Source organism: Piliocolobus tephrosceles, chromosome 14 (genome assembly GCF_002776525.5).
Source record: "Piliocolobus tephrosceles isolate RC106 chromosome 14, ASM277652v3, whole genome shotgun sequence".
NCBI lineage: Eukaryota > Metazoa > Chordata > Mammalia > Primates > Cercopithecidae > Piliocolobus > Piliocolobus tephrosceles.
In genome coordinates this window covers 79386622-79407652 of record NC_045447.1, presented here as the reverse complement: position 1 = coordinate 79407652, position 21031 = coordinate 79386622, and the positions used below count along the sequence as shown (strand labels likewise).

Sequence of the window (21031 nt, the reverse complement as noted above, 5' to 3'; positions counted from 1 at the left end):
CTTCACGATTCTTGATTTAAAAAAAATGGCTTTTTAATATGGTCTGTAATGGTAGCCCTGTGTGTCAGTGGTCAGTATTTTGGAGACACACTTTAAGATCACAGGAAGATTCCTGAAATAATAGAAACATGTTATTTGCATACATTATAGGAATATTGAAGTCTAAAAGGCTACCATTGATTGGAAGGAAGCATTTGCAAATATTTTATGAGTTGAAGTCTGTTTTGCCTGGCTTTGAGAGCAGAAGGTTCTGACTCTGTTCAATTGCATGAATGGGCAAGGAAGTGTGTTAGAATGAGAATACAGAGGAATGGAAATGTTGATTGAGTCTGGCTTTTCATCCAAATCTAAAGGGTTCTGAGTGTATGAATTTCTTTTTCTTCAAAGAAATATGGAGGACTTCTCTGCTCATAATCATGACATTAAGTGCTACCATACCTTCCCACCCATTGGCATAAGAAAACTAAGCAAAATGTGTGAAACAATAGTTGTCACACAATGGCGAACAGTCCATGCCAAACTGTGATCCTTGAAAGAAGGTAAACCAATAAGGACAGTGCTATGATTAAGTTGGTTTTCTGCCTTGAGGCACTATCCAGACTTCAGTGTAGGGAGTGGGAAGCAAAATAGAGCAAAGTGGTCTTACTGAGTTGAAAATACAAAGAATGGTATTCAGGGAGGCTGACGCTGCTGCTGGAATTTCCACAGTGGATTATCAAACAGAAAGTTATATCAAGAGGGAGCTCAAAATATCTGCAAAAGGCTCCCCTTGAGTCTCTAGCTTGATAAATTCTAAGCAGCACATGTATAGGGTAAGTTTCCACAAGTGGACAAAAACCTCTATGGGAAAAGAACAACTTTAAAGAGCTCTAATTGTTGTAAGCTGAACAATTCCCAGAGATAATACAACATGGAGAAAGTTTATAGTTTCAACCAGTCAGAGTGAAAATACTTTGTTGAACACCTCAGACATACATCAGAAAACTCAGTTTGGTCATACTTTAGTAGCATATCTAAACTAGACCTGGAATAAAGATTTCTTAGCCATAGCAAAGCTAAAAATAAGCCTCAGAAGAATCAAGCTGATCTATACTAGCTAATCTGTCTATCTGAGCAAACCTCAATTTTCCTTAAAGGAAGGTTACAAAATCCAGACACTTGACAGCACAACATTTAGAATGTCCAGCTTCAATAACTGAAAGATATATGAAAAATTCCCAAGTACATGGAAATTAAACCACTTCTCATTATCCCAGGGATCAAATAAGTAATTACAATAGAAAGTAGCATATATTTTAAACTGAATAATAATGATGATGCAACGTACCAAAATTTGGTTGCATAGATAATCCATGCTTAGTGGAAACCTAATGGTTTTAAGAAATTATATTAGAAAAGAATAAAAGAATGAAGTTAGTGACCTAAGTTTGCACTATAAGAAGCTGTAACAAAAGAGCAAAGTAAGCCCAAAGAATGCAAAATGAAGAAAATAATAAAAATAAGACTAGAGATCAATGAAATAAAAAAATAGAAAAACTATAGAGAAACTAATACAGCCAAATTTGATTTGTTGAAAAACTGATAAACCCCTACCTGATCAAAAAAAGGGAGAGGAAACATTAATAACAACCATCAGAAAAGAAATAGTAGAAATTATTACAAATCTTACAAAATTAAAAGGATAACAAGCAAATTATGAACAATGAATCTGACATCTCTGATGAAATGGAAAATTCCATGAAAGGATATAAAATATCAAATTGAAACAAGAAGAAAATCTGAAAAGCCCCATATCTATTAAAGAATTACCATGAATATTACCATGAATAAAATTTCAAGCTTCAATAAATTCACAGGTGAATTCTATCAAACATTTAACAAATAATGTCAATTGTACACAAAGCACATCATTCAAAGAAATTAACCAAAATTATAGAATATGATCATATCAATAGTTTTTAAAAAGTTCGACAAAATCCAATGCCCAACAATGATAAAATTTTCTGCAAACTAAGCATAGAAGGGAATTTCCTGAATCTGAGAAAGATCATCCACAAAAAAATGCAACAAATATTATACTTTATGGTAGCATATTGGACTTTTATGTACAATTGGGAAACTCTCAAGGACAGTTGCTCTCTTTTGCCTATTCAATAAATTGTTCAATATATTCAATAAATTGTTAAAAGTACAATTCTCACCAAATTGATCAATCTCAATTATAATTGGATCAAGCATTTTTGTAGAAATTGACAACTTAATTCTAAACGCATACAGAAATGCAAAGGACCAAAAGATCCAGAACAATCATGACAAAGAAGAACTAAGTTGAACGATATAAACTATGAGACCTCAAGAGTTACTTTACAGGTAATCCAGACAATATGATATTGGTATAAGGATAATCAAAGGAACAGAATAAAGTGTTCAAGACTTCCATTTGGTCATTTGACTTGAAAATGTCTTTTCAATAAACATTATTAGAATAGTGGAATATCCATATGAACTAAAACTAATTCTTGGCCTCATACCTAATACCATATGAAAAATAATTAAGATGAATTACATACCTAAAATATAAAAGCTAAAGCTATGAAACTTCTAGAAGGAAATAGAGGATAAATCATTCAGTATTGAAAGTAGCAAAGGGCTCTTAGGACACAGAGAGCAATAAACAAAGAAGAAGAATGATTAATTAGACTTCCAATTTTAAAACTTCTGCTCAACATAAGACAACATTATGGAAATTAATAAGCAACTACAAAACATCCGTAAATTACATATCTGATACAAGCCTGGTATCCTGGATATATACACAACAACTACTCTATGGACACACAACCAATTAGTAACAGGAAAACAGTTTGAATTCATAAGCACATGAAAAAGTGCTTAACATCATTAGACATCAGGAAAATGGAAATTGAAACTGTAATGAGATATAACTCGTATCTCATGAAAGATCAAATGTTAGCAAGAATGTGGAACAACCAGAACTGTCATTCATTATTTGTTGCTGGGAGTGTAAAATGCTAAAATCACTTTCGAAAAAAATTCTGGCTATTTCCTATAAAACTCATCATGTGCTCACTCTATGACCCAGGAATTTTACTCTTAGATTTTTGACTCAAGAGAAATGAAAAGAACTATGTATAGAAATATATTGGAATGAGAATATTTATAGTAGCCATATTTATAATAGCCAAAACCTGGAAACAGCCTCAATATCCATCAAAATGAGAATAAACAAATTGTGGCTATCACTTAGCAATAAAAATGAACAATACTAATACTTGTAACAACATAGACAAGCCTGAAAACACTATGCTGAGTGACCTTAATGAAGAGAGTATATATTGAATTATTTCATTTATAGGAAGTTCTAGAAAAGACAAAGCTACTCTATGGTGGGAAAAATATCAGAACAGTGATGATTACCCCTGGCAGAATGGCAGTGGGGAATGACTGGGAAAGGGCATGAGGTAATTTTCAGGAATGATAGCATCTTAAGATTTGTGTATTTCAATGGACAGTTTAGAAATTTAACCTCAATAGAAACAAATAAAAATCATCAACAAATTTTGAATTCTAATTAATGATACACAAGTTGAAATATATGGAGGTGAAATATGCTGACTATTAAAATTTACTCTGAAATTCGTGATTAAAGTAGATTGATGGATAAATAGAGAGATAGATATATGGATAGATATATGATAAAGAAAGTTCCTCACTCTGGCTGACTCCAGATTCAGTTTAGAAATCAGTTTAACTTCTTTATCACAAGGTAGTTAATAATAAAAGAGCTTTGGATATTTTATCTAACCAGAGAAGAATCCATACCACTGCTGGCATTTTACACTGGATGTGGATTAACACCATATGTGAGATGGAACAACTTATATCTAAGTTAAAGAAATGACACTCAACCATCCAAAGTTGACCCAAGGCATTGTTGGTTCTAATTTTCTTTATCAGACCGGAAATCTTTCAGAGGGTGGTTCAGTACTTTCTTAAAATACTTCTAGTTACACTTTCACTTACTTCTCTGTTGTTTGATTTTTGTTGTCCAGAGTCTAAAAATGCTCAATAAATGATTCAAAGACAAAAACAGGATGAAATCATTCTGACCAACACTTAAACTGAAAGTCACATTTCTGCAAACAACCTCATTTTCAAGGAGCATTGACAACAGTGGTGAAGATCTGGACAACCTTTGGTGGTCTCTCCTGCAGCTTTGGATGAAGGAAGACCAAAAGGAGGGCTAAGAATAAAAACATTCTCATACTCTAGGAAAAGATTGATTGTTCTCTAGCTATGGTATCAAGTAAGTACCAAGACCAGTTTAAAATCATTTCATCAATGCATGAGAATTGACTTGTATCAGGAAACATGCTTTGAAAGCCAACTAATCAGTAACCACTAAAAGTGAGCCAATCAGGAGATTCTTCTTTGAATAAGACGGCAGGTCTGGATAGGCACAAAACTTACCAGCATGAGACTCAAACTTCAGCAAAGCACTGCTGTACCCCAGAGTAATCAAGATGGACTCCTTCCCTACACGGCAACATTCCGTGTCGCTATTGAGTACGCATTTAAAGACACAAACGTCATCGTCTATATAGAGTAAAAAGATAAAAGGGATTAGATAAACTCACTTTGGCCTTTGTAAAAAGTATTGACAAGTGTCATTCCTACTTTTCTCTCATGTTCCCAAGGTTCCACTTCTGTCTTCTTGATATAATGCCTCCTAGACATATGTGAATATGAGAATCAGAGATGAGAAGAATCTAATCATGGCCAAATACCAATTCTCTCCATGTGGATTAAAGCAGAGCTCAACACTGACTCCTATTTATTGGCTCTTGCCTCTATGTCCAGGGGCCCATTGCCCACAATTCTTACAGTGCCCAAGTCAACTGTGTGTCTCCTGACAGCATCCCAGGAGAGTTAAGTCAGTGTCTCGAAGACATTCTCGATCGCCTGTTATTTGCCAGAACTATCACAACAAATCTCCATTGTGTTATCATTGTCAAGGTTCCTAGTGAAGGCAAGACAGAGCATTTAGGCCCAAATATGCACAGCTAATAAGTGGCAGAACTGGAATTCAAACCTAGGTGTTGTTAAAAGAAAAACTTTAGGCCGGGCGCGGTGGCTCACGCCTGTAATCCCAGCACTTTGGGAGGCCGAGGCGGGCAGATCACGAGGTCAGGAGATCAAGACCATCCTGGCTAACATGGTGAAACCCCGTCTCTACTAAAAAATACAAAAAAAATTAACCGGGCCTGGTGGCGGGCACCTGTAGTCCCAGCTACTCGGGAGGCTGAGGCAGGAGAATGGTGTGAACCTGGAAGGCAGAGCATGCAGTGAGCCAAGACCGAGTCACTGCACTCCAGCCTGGGTGACAGAGTGAGACTCCATCTCAAAAAAAAAAAAGAAAAGAAAAACTTTAAACAAATTAAATCCAACAGTGTTTAATTAAGCAAAGAATCCTTCATGAATCAGACAACTCCCAAACTAGAAAAGGTTCAGAGCCACTGTGACTCTGCAATGTGGTCTGGGAGGATTTACTGACAGAAAACAGCAAAGTGATGTACAGAAAAAGGAACGAAGTGAGGTGCAGCAACAGCTGGATTGATTCGAGCTTGGCTTTGGTCTTATCTGAATAGTTGGTTGCCTGTGATTGGCTGAAACTTGGTGACTGGTACAAGAGTAAATTATAGTCTGTTCACACATTCCATTATGTTACTATGTTCGCTATGTCCAGAGAAACCTTTAGGCTGAATTTACAAGGAGGTAGCTTTAGGCTAAACTAAACAGTATTTGACTCCAAAGCTCATGTTCCTTCTACCACAATGTGCTGACAAAATCATGATAAAGACAGAGCTTAAATAGTTAAGAACTTACTTGCTAAACCTCCTTTTACAGGTTAGACAGGTCTTTAGCACAGTGTGATGCAGTATGGTGGAAAGAGCAATGAACTTGGGGTTTTACTTTTATCTTTGAAAGCCAACAGGAACTTCAATTACCTAATCACACTGAGTCATATTTTTTAATCAATCATGTAAAATTAAAATATTGGTGCTTATTTCATAGGCTTTGGTGAAGACTGAATAATAAAGGTAAAATAATTTCTCAACTACTATGAAAATAATAAGGGATTATTATTGTTTCATCCATTTTTAAGACAGATTTATTTATTTATTTATTTTGAGACAGAGTTTTGCTCTTGTGGCCCAGGCTGGAGTGTGGTGGCATGATCTTGGCTCACCACAACCTCCACCTCCCAGGTTCAAGTGATTCTCCTGCCTCAGTCTCCCAAGTAGCTGGGATTACAGGCATGCACCACTACGCCCAGCTAATTGTTTTGTATTTTTAGTAGAGACAGTGTTTCTCCATGTTGGCCAGGCTGGTCTCAAACTCCTGACCTCAGGTGATCCACCCACCTTGGCCTCCCAAAGTGCTGGGATTACAGGCGTGAGCCACCACGCCTGGCCGCCAAGATAGATTCTTATGGTCTTTCATTCTTTCTTATAAAATCAAATACAGAAAGTGTATTAACTTCAAGATATAATTATATGTAAAATTCTACTGTTACACATGAGCATATGCACCTTCATGCACACACATTCAACGCACACACACACTCACATACACAGAGTTAAGATGACCAAATATTTTCAAATGTTTTCATCTGTTACTTCAAGTGAATGAGTATCTTTTGATGAAAGCATTCACAAATATTTTTCACAAAATGTCTTGGCTGGTTAAATAGTACAGATGTTTTGAAAACACTTTCCTGGCATCAAACATGATTACAGGTTTACGTATTACAGTCCAGTCAGTGTCTCAAAGGCATCAGTGCCTTCTTTCAGGGAAGTAACCATGGATGCAGATGCAGAAGAAGGGACGCTGGGGCTCTTCTAAGTATGCTATCTTGAAATCATAAGAAATGTTTTTCAAGAAATTAGAATTTTTAGTATTTTGCCAACTGTTCCTCCTATGGTTTAGAAGTAGAATAAGATAAAGTAGGCTCCTACTGTTTCTGGTACATACATGACTATTGTAGTCTATAAGCTCTTTGCTGGCAGTAGTAATTTTACTTTATTTTCAGAATCAATGCCTTTTTTTTCTCAGTCAAAACTAAAGCACAGTGCCTGATACTTAATAGATATTTGTTGAATCAGTAAAAGTATTTCTCCATGTATTGGTACCATCCCAGAAGAGATAAAAACCTTCAAAATTTATCTGGTTCAATTTTCTTTATTCAGAAAGGCTCAGAATTTCTGTTTTGTAGTTGTTCATTTTGTTGTGATTTGATTACAATATAAATTGAGTTTTTCCCTATTTTTATAAATTGCAAAATGTCTGTCTATATATTATTCTCTTTCTTCACCTATCCCTATCCTCTGTTAAAATATGGGTGGAGAAGGTATTTTTAAGCATATCATAAAATCCAGAAAGTACAAGTAACTACTCAAAAATTTAAAATATACTGATGTAAAACAATTTTAAACACTTTAAACAAAATTGAAAAACAGTGATAAGCTGAGAAAATATTTTCAACATGCATAAAGACTTAATATTCCCAATATACAATTAGCTCTAAAAAATAAGAAGCAAGCATCCCTATTGAAAAGTCAGTAAGAGGCTGGGTGCAGTGGCTCACTCCTGTAATCCCAGCACTTTGGGAGACTAAGGCCGTTGGATCTTTTGAGCCCAGGAGTTCAAGACCAGCCTGGGCAACACATTGAAACCCCATCTCTACTAAAAATACAAAAAATAGCCAAGTGTGGTGGCCCATGGGGGCTGAGGTGAGAAGATCACCTGAGCCTTGGGAGGCCGAGGCTGCAGTGAGCTGTGATTGGGCCACTGCCCTCCAGCCTGGGCAACAGAGTGAAACTCTGTCTCAAAAAAATAAAAATAAAAATAGAATAAAAGTTAGTAAGAGGCATTAGCAACTAGAAAAATGCTAATAGCAAAAAAAGTGAAAAAACAATCTCAGTAATAATAAATTTAAAAAATGAAGTCTTTATCTCATTAAAATTTAAAAAATATATTGATAATATCAAATGTTGGAGAGAATATAAGAAAATAGTGAATGACTATTATTGGAACTGTACATTTCTGTATTTCTGGAATGTATTCTGCCCTTATGAATCAAAATCTAAAATTTATGTATTCTTTGCTAGACATTCTACTTATCATTATTTCTTCCAGGCTGTACTTTTTCAAGTGTGGATGGATGCATATTCAAGGATGTTCTTACGAGTTGTTTACTATAGCTAGAAAATTCAAAGAAGCTGAGTCTATCACCTAACACAGTTGGTTAAATCAAATACAGTATACCTCCATGTTCAGGTTGCAGACAGCATGTATCTATCTTAGTAGCAATTTAATTTTGTTTTTATCTTCATAGAAAGCTGTTTAAGGCCTGGCACTGTGGCTCACACCTGTAATCCCAGCATTTTGGGAGGCCGAGGCAGGCGGATCACCTGAGGTCAGGAGTTCAAGACCAGCTGGCCAACATGGCAAAACCCTGTCTCTATAAAAATACAAAAATTAGCCGGACATGATGGTGGGTGCCTGTAATCCCAGCTACTCGGGAGGCTGAGGCAGGAAATCGCCTGAATACGGGAGGCGGAAGTTGCAGTGAGCCGAGATCGCGCCATTGATTGAACTCCAGCCTGAGTGACAGAGTGAGACTCCATCTCGAAAAGGAAAAAAAGAAAAGAAAAGAAAGCTGTTTAAAAAGATACTCACCAAAGTGGGACTTGAACAGTGAAAACACATGGATACAGGGAGGGGAACATCACACACCCGGGCCTGTCAGGGGGCGGAGGACTAGCGGAGGGATATCATTAGGAGAAATACCTAATGTAGATGACGGGTTGATGGGTGTAGCAAACCACCGTGGCACCTGTTTGCCTGTGTAACAAACCTGCACGTTCTGCACATGTACCCCAGAACTTAAAGTATAGTAGTAATAATAATAATAATAAAAACATACTGACCAAAATGTCAACAGTGGTTCCCTCTTGATGGGAAGATTTGGGGTCATTTTAATTTTTCCCTCTATACAGTTCTGCCTTGTTTGACATTTCTAGGTGACTACTTATTTTTACAATCAGAAACAAACAAAAACAAACAAACAAACAAAAACAAGAAAACTATTTTCATTTGGTAAAAAGCAATCAAACAAAAAACAAACTACCATTAGTGTATTTCACCAGCCTCATTCTTTTAACTTTTTCTTTTATTAGATTATTCATTGGTATTTCACTTAAACATATTTATTAAGGAATTACTGCATCCAGTATTACTATTATTCTAAAATGTGGTAGTGGGATCACAGCTCACTGCACCTCCCCTTCCTGTGCTGAAGCCATCTTCCCACCTCAGCCTCCTGAGTAGCTGGGACCTGTAGTCCCAGGCACACACCGCCCTGCCCGGCTAATTGTTTTTGTATTTATTTATTTATTTTTTGGGCAGAGATGGGGTTTCACCACGTTGCCTGGGCTGCTCTCCAATTCCTGGGTTCAAGTGATCTACCTACCCCAACCTCTCAAAGTACTAGGAATACAGGTGTGAGCCACCATGCTCGGCCTAATTCCCATTTTTAATCATCCATGAGAATGAACATCTTCCCATGTCTTTTTGCTAATCGTATAACTTCTTGTGTTGTATATTTTCCTGTCCTGTACTAACCAGGTTAATACATAAAACAAACATTCTAAATGATTTCTGTTAACTAATGGAATCAAGATTAAATTGCAGCTATTTTAGGGGAAAATATATTATCAAGTGAGAAATGTATTTTTTTAGTATAAAAATTTACATTAGAAAAATGAAATATTATTTAAAAATTATTGCAGAACACACATAACTCTAACAACAAGAAACGCCACAACCCTGATGGAGAATGAAGTGGTGGGGACTCTCTCCCAGGTGCGTTAGGCCGAGGCTCAGAGCAGTTACCTTTCTGTGACTTTATTATTGCTGCTGCTACTACTATGAATAACTATAAATAACTACATTTGCAGAACACTCTGACTCCCTTTCACAATCATCTCATTTCATCTTTTCAGTGGCCCAGTTGGTTGACTGCCTCTGTATATTTACTATCATTTTACTTTTGAACTTTGCTTCCATCAGCAGCACTCTGCTACTTCTTCAAAGGGCAAGGCCTGAGCAGCAAGGAACAGCAAACGAATAAGGAGAAAAAGTTCATATCCACAGAACTAAGTCAGCTTGAGGAAAGCCCAAGCCTTGATGAAAAATCACATTTGCCCAGAGGTCTTTCAAAGAAAATTATGACGATGGTGACTCCAGACCCTTACTCTACCCACTCCCTCAGCCTCTTCTGACAAAACTTCCAAAGGCACACCAAGAAATCCAGGATTCACTCATTTTACAAGTGCAGATGAGTAACCACAGAAAATGCCACAGGGTAAAGTCAAGAGGATTGTCCTTGCTTCTCTTAACCAACATTTCTCTACTTTTTAAATATATACCCCTTTCCTTTCAGCCTATACAAATGCAAAAGTCCAATCTTCATAGGAAAACTACAACACTAGTTGACCAAGAATATTAGATATCAGGCAAAGTCTAGAACAGGGGTTCTACAAAATATTTTTATTCATAAATTATACTAAACAGAACATAACTCATTATCTAATAATATAGTACAGATGCAAACTCTATGCTAAGTGACCCTCTTAATATTTCCCTATCTAGAAATAGGAAGTTAGTCTACCTAAGGACTGTATTTCCCAGAAATCGGTAACTAAAAATAGTTACCTAGGCAGTACCTATACAGATGGAATAAAGTATGTAGATAACTGTGCAGTTATTATTTTTAATAAACAACCACAGAGAATGAATGAAAAGAAAGATTTGTTCCATAATCCAAAAAGAAAGAAACTTCCATAATACATGATTCTGGAACTCCCAAAAAAACTAATATTAAAATTAGCTGGCCGGGCGCGGTGGCTCAAGCCTGTAATCCCAGCACTTTGGGAGGCCGAGACGGGCGGATCACAAGGTCAGGAGATCAAGATCATCCTGGCTAACCCGGTGAAACCCCGTCTCTACTAAAAAATACAAAAAACTAGCCGGGCGAGGTGGCGGGAGCCTGTAGTCCCAGTCACTCGGGAGGCTGAGGCAGGAGAATTGCGTGAACCCAAAAGGTGGAGCTTGCAGTGAGCTGAGATCCAGCCACTGTACTCCAGTTTGGGCAACAGAGCAAGACTCCATCTCAAAAAATAATAATAATAAAATAAAATCAGCTAACAATACTAATCATATTACACAGTTTTTTATGAGATGTCACAAAAACAGTAATAAATTGCATATTCACAGCTTCTCTCACTTCTCTACCTAGTAAGGAGAATTTTGTTTCTAAGATTAGACTTTAGTTTTCTTTTTTTTTTTTTTTTTCTGAAGTGATGATAGTGAAGAAAAACTGAAAAGGATTGATTCAGGTTGAAAGGGGCCAAAGTTAATAGCAGAGGAGAAATGAAGAAAATGGAAAAATAAACTAGAAACAAAAGATTTGGAAGAGGCTTTAGAGTTAAGACAAGAGGTTCAACCAAATATGAGATTACCACAAGAGATGGAAAGACGACTTTTAAAGAGCATATGTCAAACTCAAAATACAGATACTAATAATATCGCCACCAATTATGAGTACTGAAACCGTTGTTTGGTTTTGTTGTAGGTTTGGTTTGGGAGATTATTTAGGTGAGTCTGAGGTAAACTCATGAATCCTTTAAATCTGAGTCTATAGGTTAAATACAGGAAGTCAGAGATTTCAAGTATGACAAGAATTCAGCACGTTGTTGCAGGCTTGAAGATGGAGGGAACAAGGAATGTGGGTGGCCTCTAGATGGTGAGAGCAACCCCAGATGACACCCAGAAAGGAAATGGAACTTCAGTCTTACAACCACAAGGAACTGAATTCAGCTAACCACAAGATGAGCTAGGAAGCAGATTTTTTTTTTCTCAGATCCTCCAGACTAGAGTTCAATCCAGCCAGTACTTTGATTTCAGCCTTCTGAAACCCTACAGAGAATTCAGCTACATTTTGCTGGACTTCTAACCTACTGAAACTGTGAGCTAATATTGGGTTATTGTTTTAAGCCACTAAGATTGGGGTAGTTTGTTAAGCAGCAATACAAATCTAGTATAGGCAGCTAGTCACCAGATTACCCTATATGAAGCCTAGAAGTCATACCAATAATCAAAACTTCAAAACTGCTTCTTAGAACCTCACATCAAAATGAATGATCAGCCAAAGTATACTAGCTATTTGAGGAAAGCCTCCAAAATGAAAAGAAAAGCAAAAACAGAAATAGAACTTCAAGGAGACAGAGATCAAACAGAAAACGGTAGAAAAAATTTAATATAATTGATATAGAAGACTTTTTCATTCAACAGTTGTTTATTAAGCACCTGTAAGTGTCAGGTAGCATTTTAGAAGCTAAGACATCAGGAAAAAATATTGTGTTAATAAACTACCAACAGAATGCTATGAAAAAGAAACAAAGCAAAGAAAAACAGTAAATTTTTTAATGTAGCTGAAATAAAACATTCAATAAAAGAATTAAATGGTAAGTCAAGAAAATCACCTAAAAATAATAGAACAAGAAGAAAAATGACAAAGAAAAGATGAGAGAAAAGAGAAGAATATTAAATAATTACTTCTGATGTTCCACTGTTCAGCCAATAGAAGTTCATTCATTCAGAATGAGTGAATGAATAGAGAAAGCAGAGGGGAAGAATTTAGCAAAGAAACCAGGAATTTTCAGAAATCAAGGACACGTGTCTCCAGGTGATAAAGACTCCTCAAATATCTAGATCAGTGAATGAAAAATTATATACAGCAACGCAAATTGTTGTGAAGTTCAGAGCATAGGGATAAAATTAAAATCCTAAAAGCCTCCAGAGAAAGAAAAAAGAAAATAGGGCACAGATGAAAGAAGTGAAATAGAGTGACGGCAGACTTCTATAGTGACCCTAGAGGCTTGAGGTAAATTGAAGAATTTCTTTACAATCATAGGGTAAAATAATTTTCTATACCTAATCAGCCAATCAATCATGCAAAGGTAGGATAATACATTTCCAGGCATAAAATAATTCAAATGGCTTATCTTCCAACAACTTTTTATTAGGAAACTACTGGAGAACATCCCAGTAATAATAACCAATACAGAGAAGTAACTGGAAAAAACAGAGAAGGCTTTTCTCTAATATCCAGTATGAGGGATGAGTAATGGAAAGTATCATGATGACAGTCATGTCACAGGTGGAAGCTTTAAACAAAAAAAATGTTTGCAAGATAGGAAATTTCGCAACTGCAATGAAGAATATCTGCATAAGTGCACGAATATTACAATACAACCATACTGGAAAGGGGCAGGAAGAGAAGTGAGGCTATGAGGATACTATGAGGGTGTTGAATTTTCACCCACCAGAGTCATTAGGGAATGTCCAACATTGATAAATCAACAAATATCATCAAAAACATATTCTTTAGAAAATGGAGTCAACACTAGAAAAAAAAAGGAAAACAGCTAGTTTAGCTAAAAATTTGCCTCTAGGGAGTGGACTCAGGAGAAGTGATGGTTCAAGGATCTTTCATTTTTCATTATAAGCTCTAAAGTCCTATTTGAATTTTAATTACATGTATGTGTTATTTTGAAAAAACAATTTGAATTAATAATAAATAATATCTACTTAGTGCTTACTTTATGCTAAACACAGTGCAAGACACTTCATATACATAATCTCATGTAATCCTGAAAACCCTCTGACATGGGAAATGTTACTCCGTTTTTTTTAGACTGCGGATCTTAAGTATCCAGAGATTAAGCTCCCAGCCTGGGATTACACAGTTCCTAGTGGATCTATGATTTAAACCCAGGAAACTTCATTCCAGAGGCCACATTCTTAACAGGAGTAGGGAGAGAAGGTAGAGAACTAAGTGGATGCATTTGCATAGAGATCAAGATGCATTTTGAATAGAAAAGCCCTGAACCCCTAGACTCTATTCTTTTTTGAAATGCTATATTACCATAATGATTTGCTGGACCAACGTGGGCAGATTTCTTTGACAGGAAAAGCCAGTGAATTCCCCAATGAGAAATTCACCATGAGGAAAGGGAGAGTCTGGACCAGGGGCATGTGTTCAATGGTAGATTGTGGGATCTGCGAGTATTCTGGTTCTGGCTGAATCTGGAAGCTTCTTTATGTCTGCTACCCAGGCATAGTATTGAGCAGCTGAGTGCGAGCCAATGAGTTATCACCTTGAGTGTGCACATACAGAGATTCCTTGCATAGAAATGCGGAAATGAGGGGTCTTCGGTTTTTTATATTTGTCAGCGGACAGTTTCTAAACCCCACCCCTCCATCTGCCTCTTGTGCCCCACATCTAGGTAAACTGATAAGAAAGCCTAGATTATCCCTCCTGATTCAAACAGGCAATCCCTTGCCCATGTGCAGGAACTTCCACCCTGGTCCCACCTCCTGACCACAATAAAAACCTAGGCCAGTGTCCTTTCCTTGCTTTCAAGCCATTCAGAACTGCTTGAGAGGTCTGCCTTGCTCTTGCTAGAGATCAAAATTACATAAGCAATAAACTTTTGCATAGCCTCCTGGTGTATGTGGGGTTGTCAGTCTCAACATCTGCACAAAACAGCGTGGTAGTCCATCTGCCACTGCAGGTAACCGTAACAATTGGATGTAGGCAGGCAAGACTGTGGGCTATCAGTTTTCAAAAGCAACAGCACTAGTACTGGTAGCAATGACAGTCAAAATTGGCGAATGACCAATTTCGAGTCAGGCCCTTTGGTTCTCGCATGCTTGAAAGTAGGATTGGCCAAAGTAGGGTTGGTCCCTCATGATAAGTAAAACCTTGAAGTTCTTAGATGAAAAGTGAGAGAGACATTGAGGAAAATGTTCACTTCATGTGGTTAAAAAGAGCCTCAAAATGATTAAGTGGAAAAATAAAAGTGATGTCATTATAACTGAACATCAAGTTAGCGAAGCTAATCTTGTCAGACTCTCTATTATTTGAGAGTCATTTGAGAGAGAAGTAGAAGGAATTGCAAGCGTTTTTGTTTGTTTGTTTGTTTGTTTGTTTGTTTGTTTGTTTTTGGCATGCCTCTGTGTCACAGATACTATAAAGGGAACATAATGTAAACAGTTCATGGAAGGTAGGTCATAATATCTCCATGTCACAGATAAAGAAACTGAGGCTCACACACATTTGTATAACTTGTCTAAGATCACAAAAGATAGGTGCAGCTGGGAAGACATCCCCTGCCCAAATGATTATTCTCAACTGGACTCTGAAATTCTACCTGAAAATTCCACCATTTAAAATTTATTTTTTAGGACTTTCCACTCTTTAAGAAACTTTTGTATCTAAAACATAAGTTCCTTTCTAGTAGGTTAATGCCTTAATACATTATGCAAGGGAAGAAGGCTGATGGGTAACAGGGAAGAAAAGTATGAGGTTACTTGTTAAAAGGAAGAAGAGTGCTTGAGAACAGAGCAAGGGTGCTGGTGAAATGGCTAAAAAAAGACAAAAGCCGCCCAGGCAGATGCTGGCTGGAGTATGGTGCAGAGAAAAGATGTCCTGGATATGCCCTACCATCCTAGAATGTCAAAGCTCTACTTGACCTTTACAGATAACCTAGCCCAATTTTACAAATGGAGAAACTGAGCCTCAAAGATGTAGTTACTTCCCTTGGTTAATACCCACGTATTGTTAACACCCATGCATTGCAGGACTAGAATGAGGGTCAGCCATTGCTAGTCTCTATCTCAGGGCCACTTCAGTTCATTTGTCACGCAGAATGATGTCTTCCCTTTAACATTTACTAGATCTAGACTATGACCAAATCCAATCCAGGCGTTATATGAAAGCCTCTACTATTTGGAGGAAAAAATATTCTATCAAAACCTTAGTCCATTTGCATTTCCACTTTAATTGAAAATGTTATTGAGATCAGTAAGTTCATATGCAGTTGTACAAAATAAATATAAAGTTACCATGTACATATCACCTAGTTTCCTCAAATGATAATATTTTGCAATGGTAATATTTAGCATTTCGCAATGGTAACATTTAGTATACTATCACAACCAGGTTATTGACATTGATACAATCCACTAATCTTATTCAAATGTCTTCAGTTTTACTTGTAATCATATATTCATGCCTCTATGTGTATGTGTGTATTTTATCACATGTGTAAATTGTACATTCACTACAACAGTCAAGACACTCACAAGTATTCTTTATGTTGTGCTTTTATAACTACACCACCTCCTTCCCACCCCACCCTACTTCTCTAACCTCTGTCAACCACTAATCTATTCTCTATTTCTAAAAATTGATCATTTCAAAAATATTATGTAAATGGAGTTATATAGTAAATAACCTTTTAGTATTTGGCTTTTTTTCCCACATATCAAAATTCCCTGGAGATTCAACCAAGTTGTTGCATGCATCAATATTTCATTCCTTTTTATTTCTGAGTAGTATTCCATGATGTGGATTTATCACAGTTTGTGGAATCATTCAAATGCTGAACCATTTATCTGGGTCATTTTTGTTTTGGGCTAATACTAGTAAAATTACTATGAATATTTATGTACAAGTTTGTGTGAACATAAGTTTTCATTTTCTTGCGATAAAAGCCCAATGGTGCAATTGCTGGGTTGTGTGGTAACCGCACTTACAGTTTTATAAGAAACTGCCAAATTGTTTTCCATTGTGACTGTGCCACATAACATTCCCATCAGCAATAGAGGAATGACCCAATTTCTCCATATTCTCAGAAACATTTGGTGTTGTCGCTATTTTTTATTTTAGACATCTTGATAGTTGTATAGTGATATCCCATTGTGGGTTTAATTTGCATTTCCCTGACGACTTATGATGCTGAACATCTTTTCATATGACTATTTGTCATCTGTATATCCTCTTTGGTGAATGCCTGTTCATATCTTTTACCCATTTTCAAATTTGATTGTTTTTTTACTGTTGAGTTTTAAGAGTTCTTCACATAGCCTAGATACTAGCCCTTTGTCTGGTATGTGGCTTGCAAATGTTTTCACTCATTCTGTACCTTATCTTTTCATCCCTTTTAACAAAATCTTTTACAGATCCAAAGTTTTTAATTTTGATAAGGTTCAACTTAACAATTTTTCCTTTTATGGATTGTGCTTTTGATGCCAAGTCTAAGAACATTTTGCTTGAATCCCTTGACGTTGTCCATTCTATGGTCTCATTGCACCTCAACTGGACAACAATGATAGTCTCTCCACTGCTATCTGCTCCTGCCATTGAAAATGAATTCATCCTACCCCAAACTGCCAGACTGTAATTAATGTAGCACAGGTACACTCACAGAAATGCTGTCCTCAAACCTTCAAAGGTCCCCACCGAATACTAAAGTACAATCTCTCCTGCCTAGAATTGTAACCCATGCACCCCACCTGCCACTTTTTCTGCTTCTGCCCAGCCAACTCCCTTTTCCCTTAATATGCCATATTCTGGACACAAAAACTACTAGCTGCTTTCCAAGAAGCACTTATAATTATGGTAGTGGCAGGGATGTGAACTGGGAAGAATGGACCTCTGAAGTGATACATAAAACTCCCTTTCTGCCACTGAAAATTCTACCTAACTTATCAATACCCATTTAAAATGCCACCATCTCCATGGAACTGTTCTTGATTGCCCCCAACTGGCATGTGTTCTCTCTCTCACTCCACTAAACTAACAGCACATTGCACCTCTCTTACCACACTTATTTCATTCTCCCATTTGTACCCCAGTCTTACACATTTTGCAAGATGTCAGTCTGCCCAACGGCAGGAATTGTGTCCTCCTCATCTTTGATTCCCCTGCAGGACCTGGTACACAAAAAGGACCCAGAATTGTTTATTTGACTGGAACCACATCAGCATCACTCCAGTTCAGATGCACATGGTCTATTCACCGTATAAAACAAAATAAAAAGGCAAACTATGCTCATTTTTCTAGCCTCCAGGCCAGCCTTAAGATTTTTCCTAACCATTTCCTCCTTTCTTCCACATCCTTCCCTCTACACATAACCAAAGCAGAAAGAAGAAAAAGAAATAAACGCTGAAGCTGACACCACACTGAAATTTTATTTTATTTATTTATTTTTTACAGGGCTTTGATGCCTGGGTCTGAAAAAGGCATTGACTCCTGCCAAATGTTGTTCATTTGTTTTTCATTTTTTAATTTTCAAAAATTTTTATGGGTTCAAGGTAGGTGTACACATTTATGGTATACATAAGATACTTTGATACAGGCATGCAACAAGCAATAATCACATTATGGAAAATGGAGAATCCATTACCTGAAGCATTTATTCTTTGTGTTACAAACAATCCAGTTATACTCTTTGAGTTATTTTTAAATGTACATTTAAAGTATTATTGACTTTGGTTGCCCTGTTCACACTGAAATTTTAAACACCTCTATGAGCAATATTTTCAAATCAGAAGTAAGTAACTTTTCATTCTATCTTGAGTGCAATAGTGTGCCATGCCTCTAACAACTTCTCTAGAAGCCTACTGCTCCCTCGAATTTACTTACGACTCCCATCTTGGCAATTCTTCAGCTCCCCTGCAATTCAAGGCAGAGAAGCAATGAGGTGGTATTGCCTAGGTTTTCTTCTAGGGTTTATATGGTTTTAGGTCTAACATTTAAGACTCTAATCCATCTTGAATTAATTTTTGTATAAGGTGTAAGCAAGGGATCCAGTTTCAGCTTTCTACTTATGGCTAGCCAGTTTTCCCAGCACCATTTATTAAATTGGGAATCCTTTCCCCATTTCTTGTTTTCATCAGGTTTGTCAAAGATCAGATGGTTGTAGATGTGTGGTATTATTTCTGAGGGCTCTGTTCTGTTCCTTTGGTCTGTATCTCTGTTTTGGTACCAGTACCATGCTGTTTTGGTTACTGTAGTCTTGTAATATAGTTTGAAGTCAGGTAGCATGATGCCTCCAGCTTTGTTCTTTTGGCTTAGGACTATCTTGGCAATGCAGGCTCTTTTTTGGTTCCATATGAACTTTAAAGTAGTTTTTTCCAATTCTGTGAAGAAAGTCATTGGTAGCTTAATGGGGATGGCATTGAATCTATAAATTACCTTGGGCAGTATGGCCATTTTCATGATATTGATTCTTCCTATCCACGAGCATGGAATGTTTTTCCATTCGTTTGTGTCCTCTTTTATTTCATTGAGCAATGGTTTGTAGTTCTCCTTGAAGAGGTCCTTCACATCTCTTGTAAGTTGGATTCCTAGGTGTTTTATTCTCTTTGAAGCAATTGTGAATGGGAGTTCACTCATGATTTGGCTCTCTGTTTGTCTGTTATTGGTGTATAAGAATGCTAGTGACTTTTGCACATTGATTTTGTATCCTGAGACTTTGCTGAAGTTGCTTATCCGCTTAAGGAGATTTTGGGCTGAGACGATGGGGTTTTCTAAATATACATGGGTAAGGACTTCATGTCTAAAACACCAAAAGCAATGGCAAAGGAAGCCAAAATTGACAAATGGGATCTAATTAAACTAAAGAGCTTCTTCACAGCAAAAGAAACTACCATCAGAGTGAACAGGCAACCTACAGAATGGGAGAAAATTTTTGCAATCTACTCATCTGACAAAGGGCTAATATCCAGAATCTACAAAGAACTCAAACAAATTTACAAGAAAAAAACAAACAGCCCCATCAAAAAGTGGGCAAAGGATATGAACAGACACTTCTGAAAAGAAGACATTTATGCAACAAACAGATACATGAAAAAATGCTCATCACTAGCCATCAGAGAAATGCAAATCAAAACCACAATGAGATACCATCTCACACCAGTTAGAACGGCGATCATTAAAAAGTCAAGAAACAACAGGTACTGGAGAGGATGTGGAGAAATAGGAACACTTTTAAACTGTTGGTGGGACTGGAAACTAGTTCAACCATTGTGGAAGACAGTTTGGCAATTCATCAAGGATCTAGAACTAGAAATACCATTTGACCCAGCCATCCCATTACTGGGTATATACCCAAAGGATTATAAATCATGCTGCTGTAAAGACACATGCACACGTATGTTTATTGTGGCACTATTCACAATAGCAAAGACTTGGAACCAACCCAAATGTCCATCAATGACAGACTGGATTAAGAAAATGTGACACATATACACCATGGAATACTATGCAGCCATAAAAAAGGATGAGTTCATGTCCTTTGTAGGGACATGGACGAAGCTGGAAACCATCATTCTCAGCAAACTATCACAAGAACAGAAAACCCAACACTGCATTTTCTCACTCATAGGTGGGAATTGAACAATGAGATCACTTGGACACAGGAAGGGGAACATCACACACTGGGGCCTGTTGTGGGGTGGGGGGAGGGGGGAGGGATAGCTTTAGGCAATACACCTAATGTAAATGATGAGTTAATGGGTGCAGCACACCATGTCCTTTGTAGGGACATGGATGCATACATGGCACATGTATACATATGTTACGAACCTGCACATTGTGCACATGTACCCTAGAACTTAAAGTATGATAAAAAAGAAAAAAAAGAAAAAGAAAAGCAATGAGGTGTCAGAGAGTCCGTTGTTTCTAGAACTTCCAGGAAAAGGATTAGATCTTTTTCTTTTTACAATCCCAATTCTTTCTTATCAAATACATATCTACTGTTTTGAGCACATAGATTATAATTTTTAAATGCTCATTGAATTAAACAAGTGAATCAACACAGTCACTGAAGCCTTGTTAGCTTCCTAAACCACATTAGAAACAAAAAGAATAAAAGAGCATTACAGATAACAAAATATCAAAAACTTGGTATTTTTCATTGACTTTTTTTTAACACTGGCGAGTGGTTTGGATCTATTGGTGTATAAAAAAAATGTTTTCCCCATTATAATAATATATCTAGAAAAAGTGTATTTTGCCATAGGAGTGTAAAAT

The 21031-nt window shown here is 36.9% G+C and overlaps 1 protein-coding gene across 1 annotated transcript in view; it reads right to left on the bottom strand.

The window, feature by feature from the left end:
- Positions 1-21031, bottom strand: part of LOC111543248 (histone-arginine methyltransferase CARM1-like) — a 195929-nt gene that overhangs the window by 145401 nt on the left and 29497 nt on the right. The window contains 2 exon segments of the mRNA XM_023213107.1: positions 4492-4617; positions 7568-7603. Of these exon segments, the coding sequence (XP_023068875.1) occupies positions 4492-4617; positions 7568-7603 (162 nt within the window).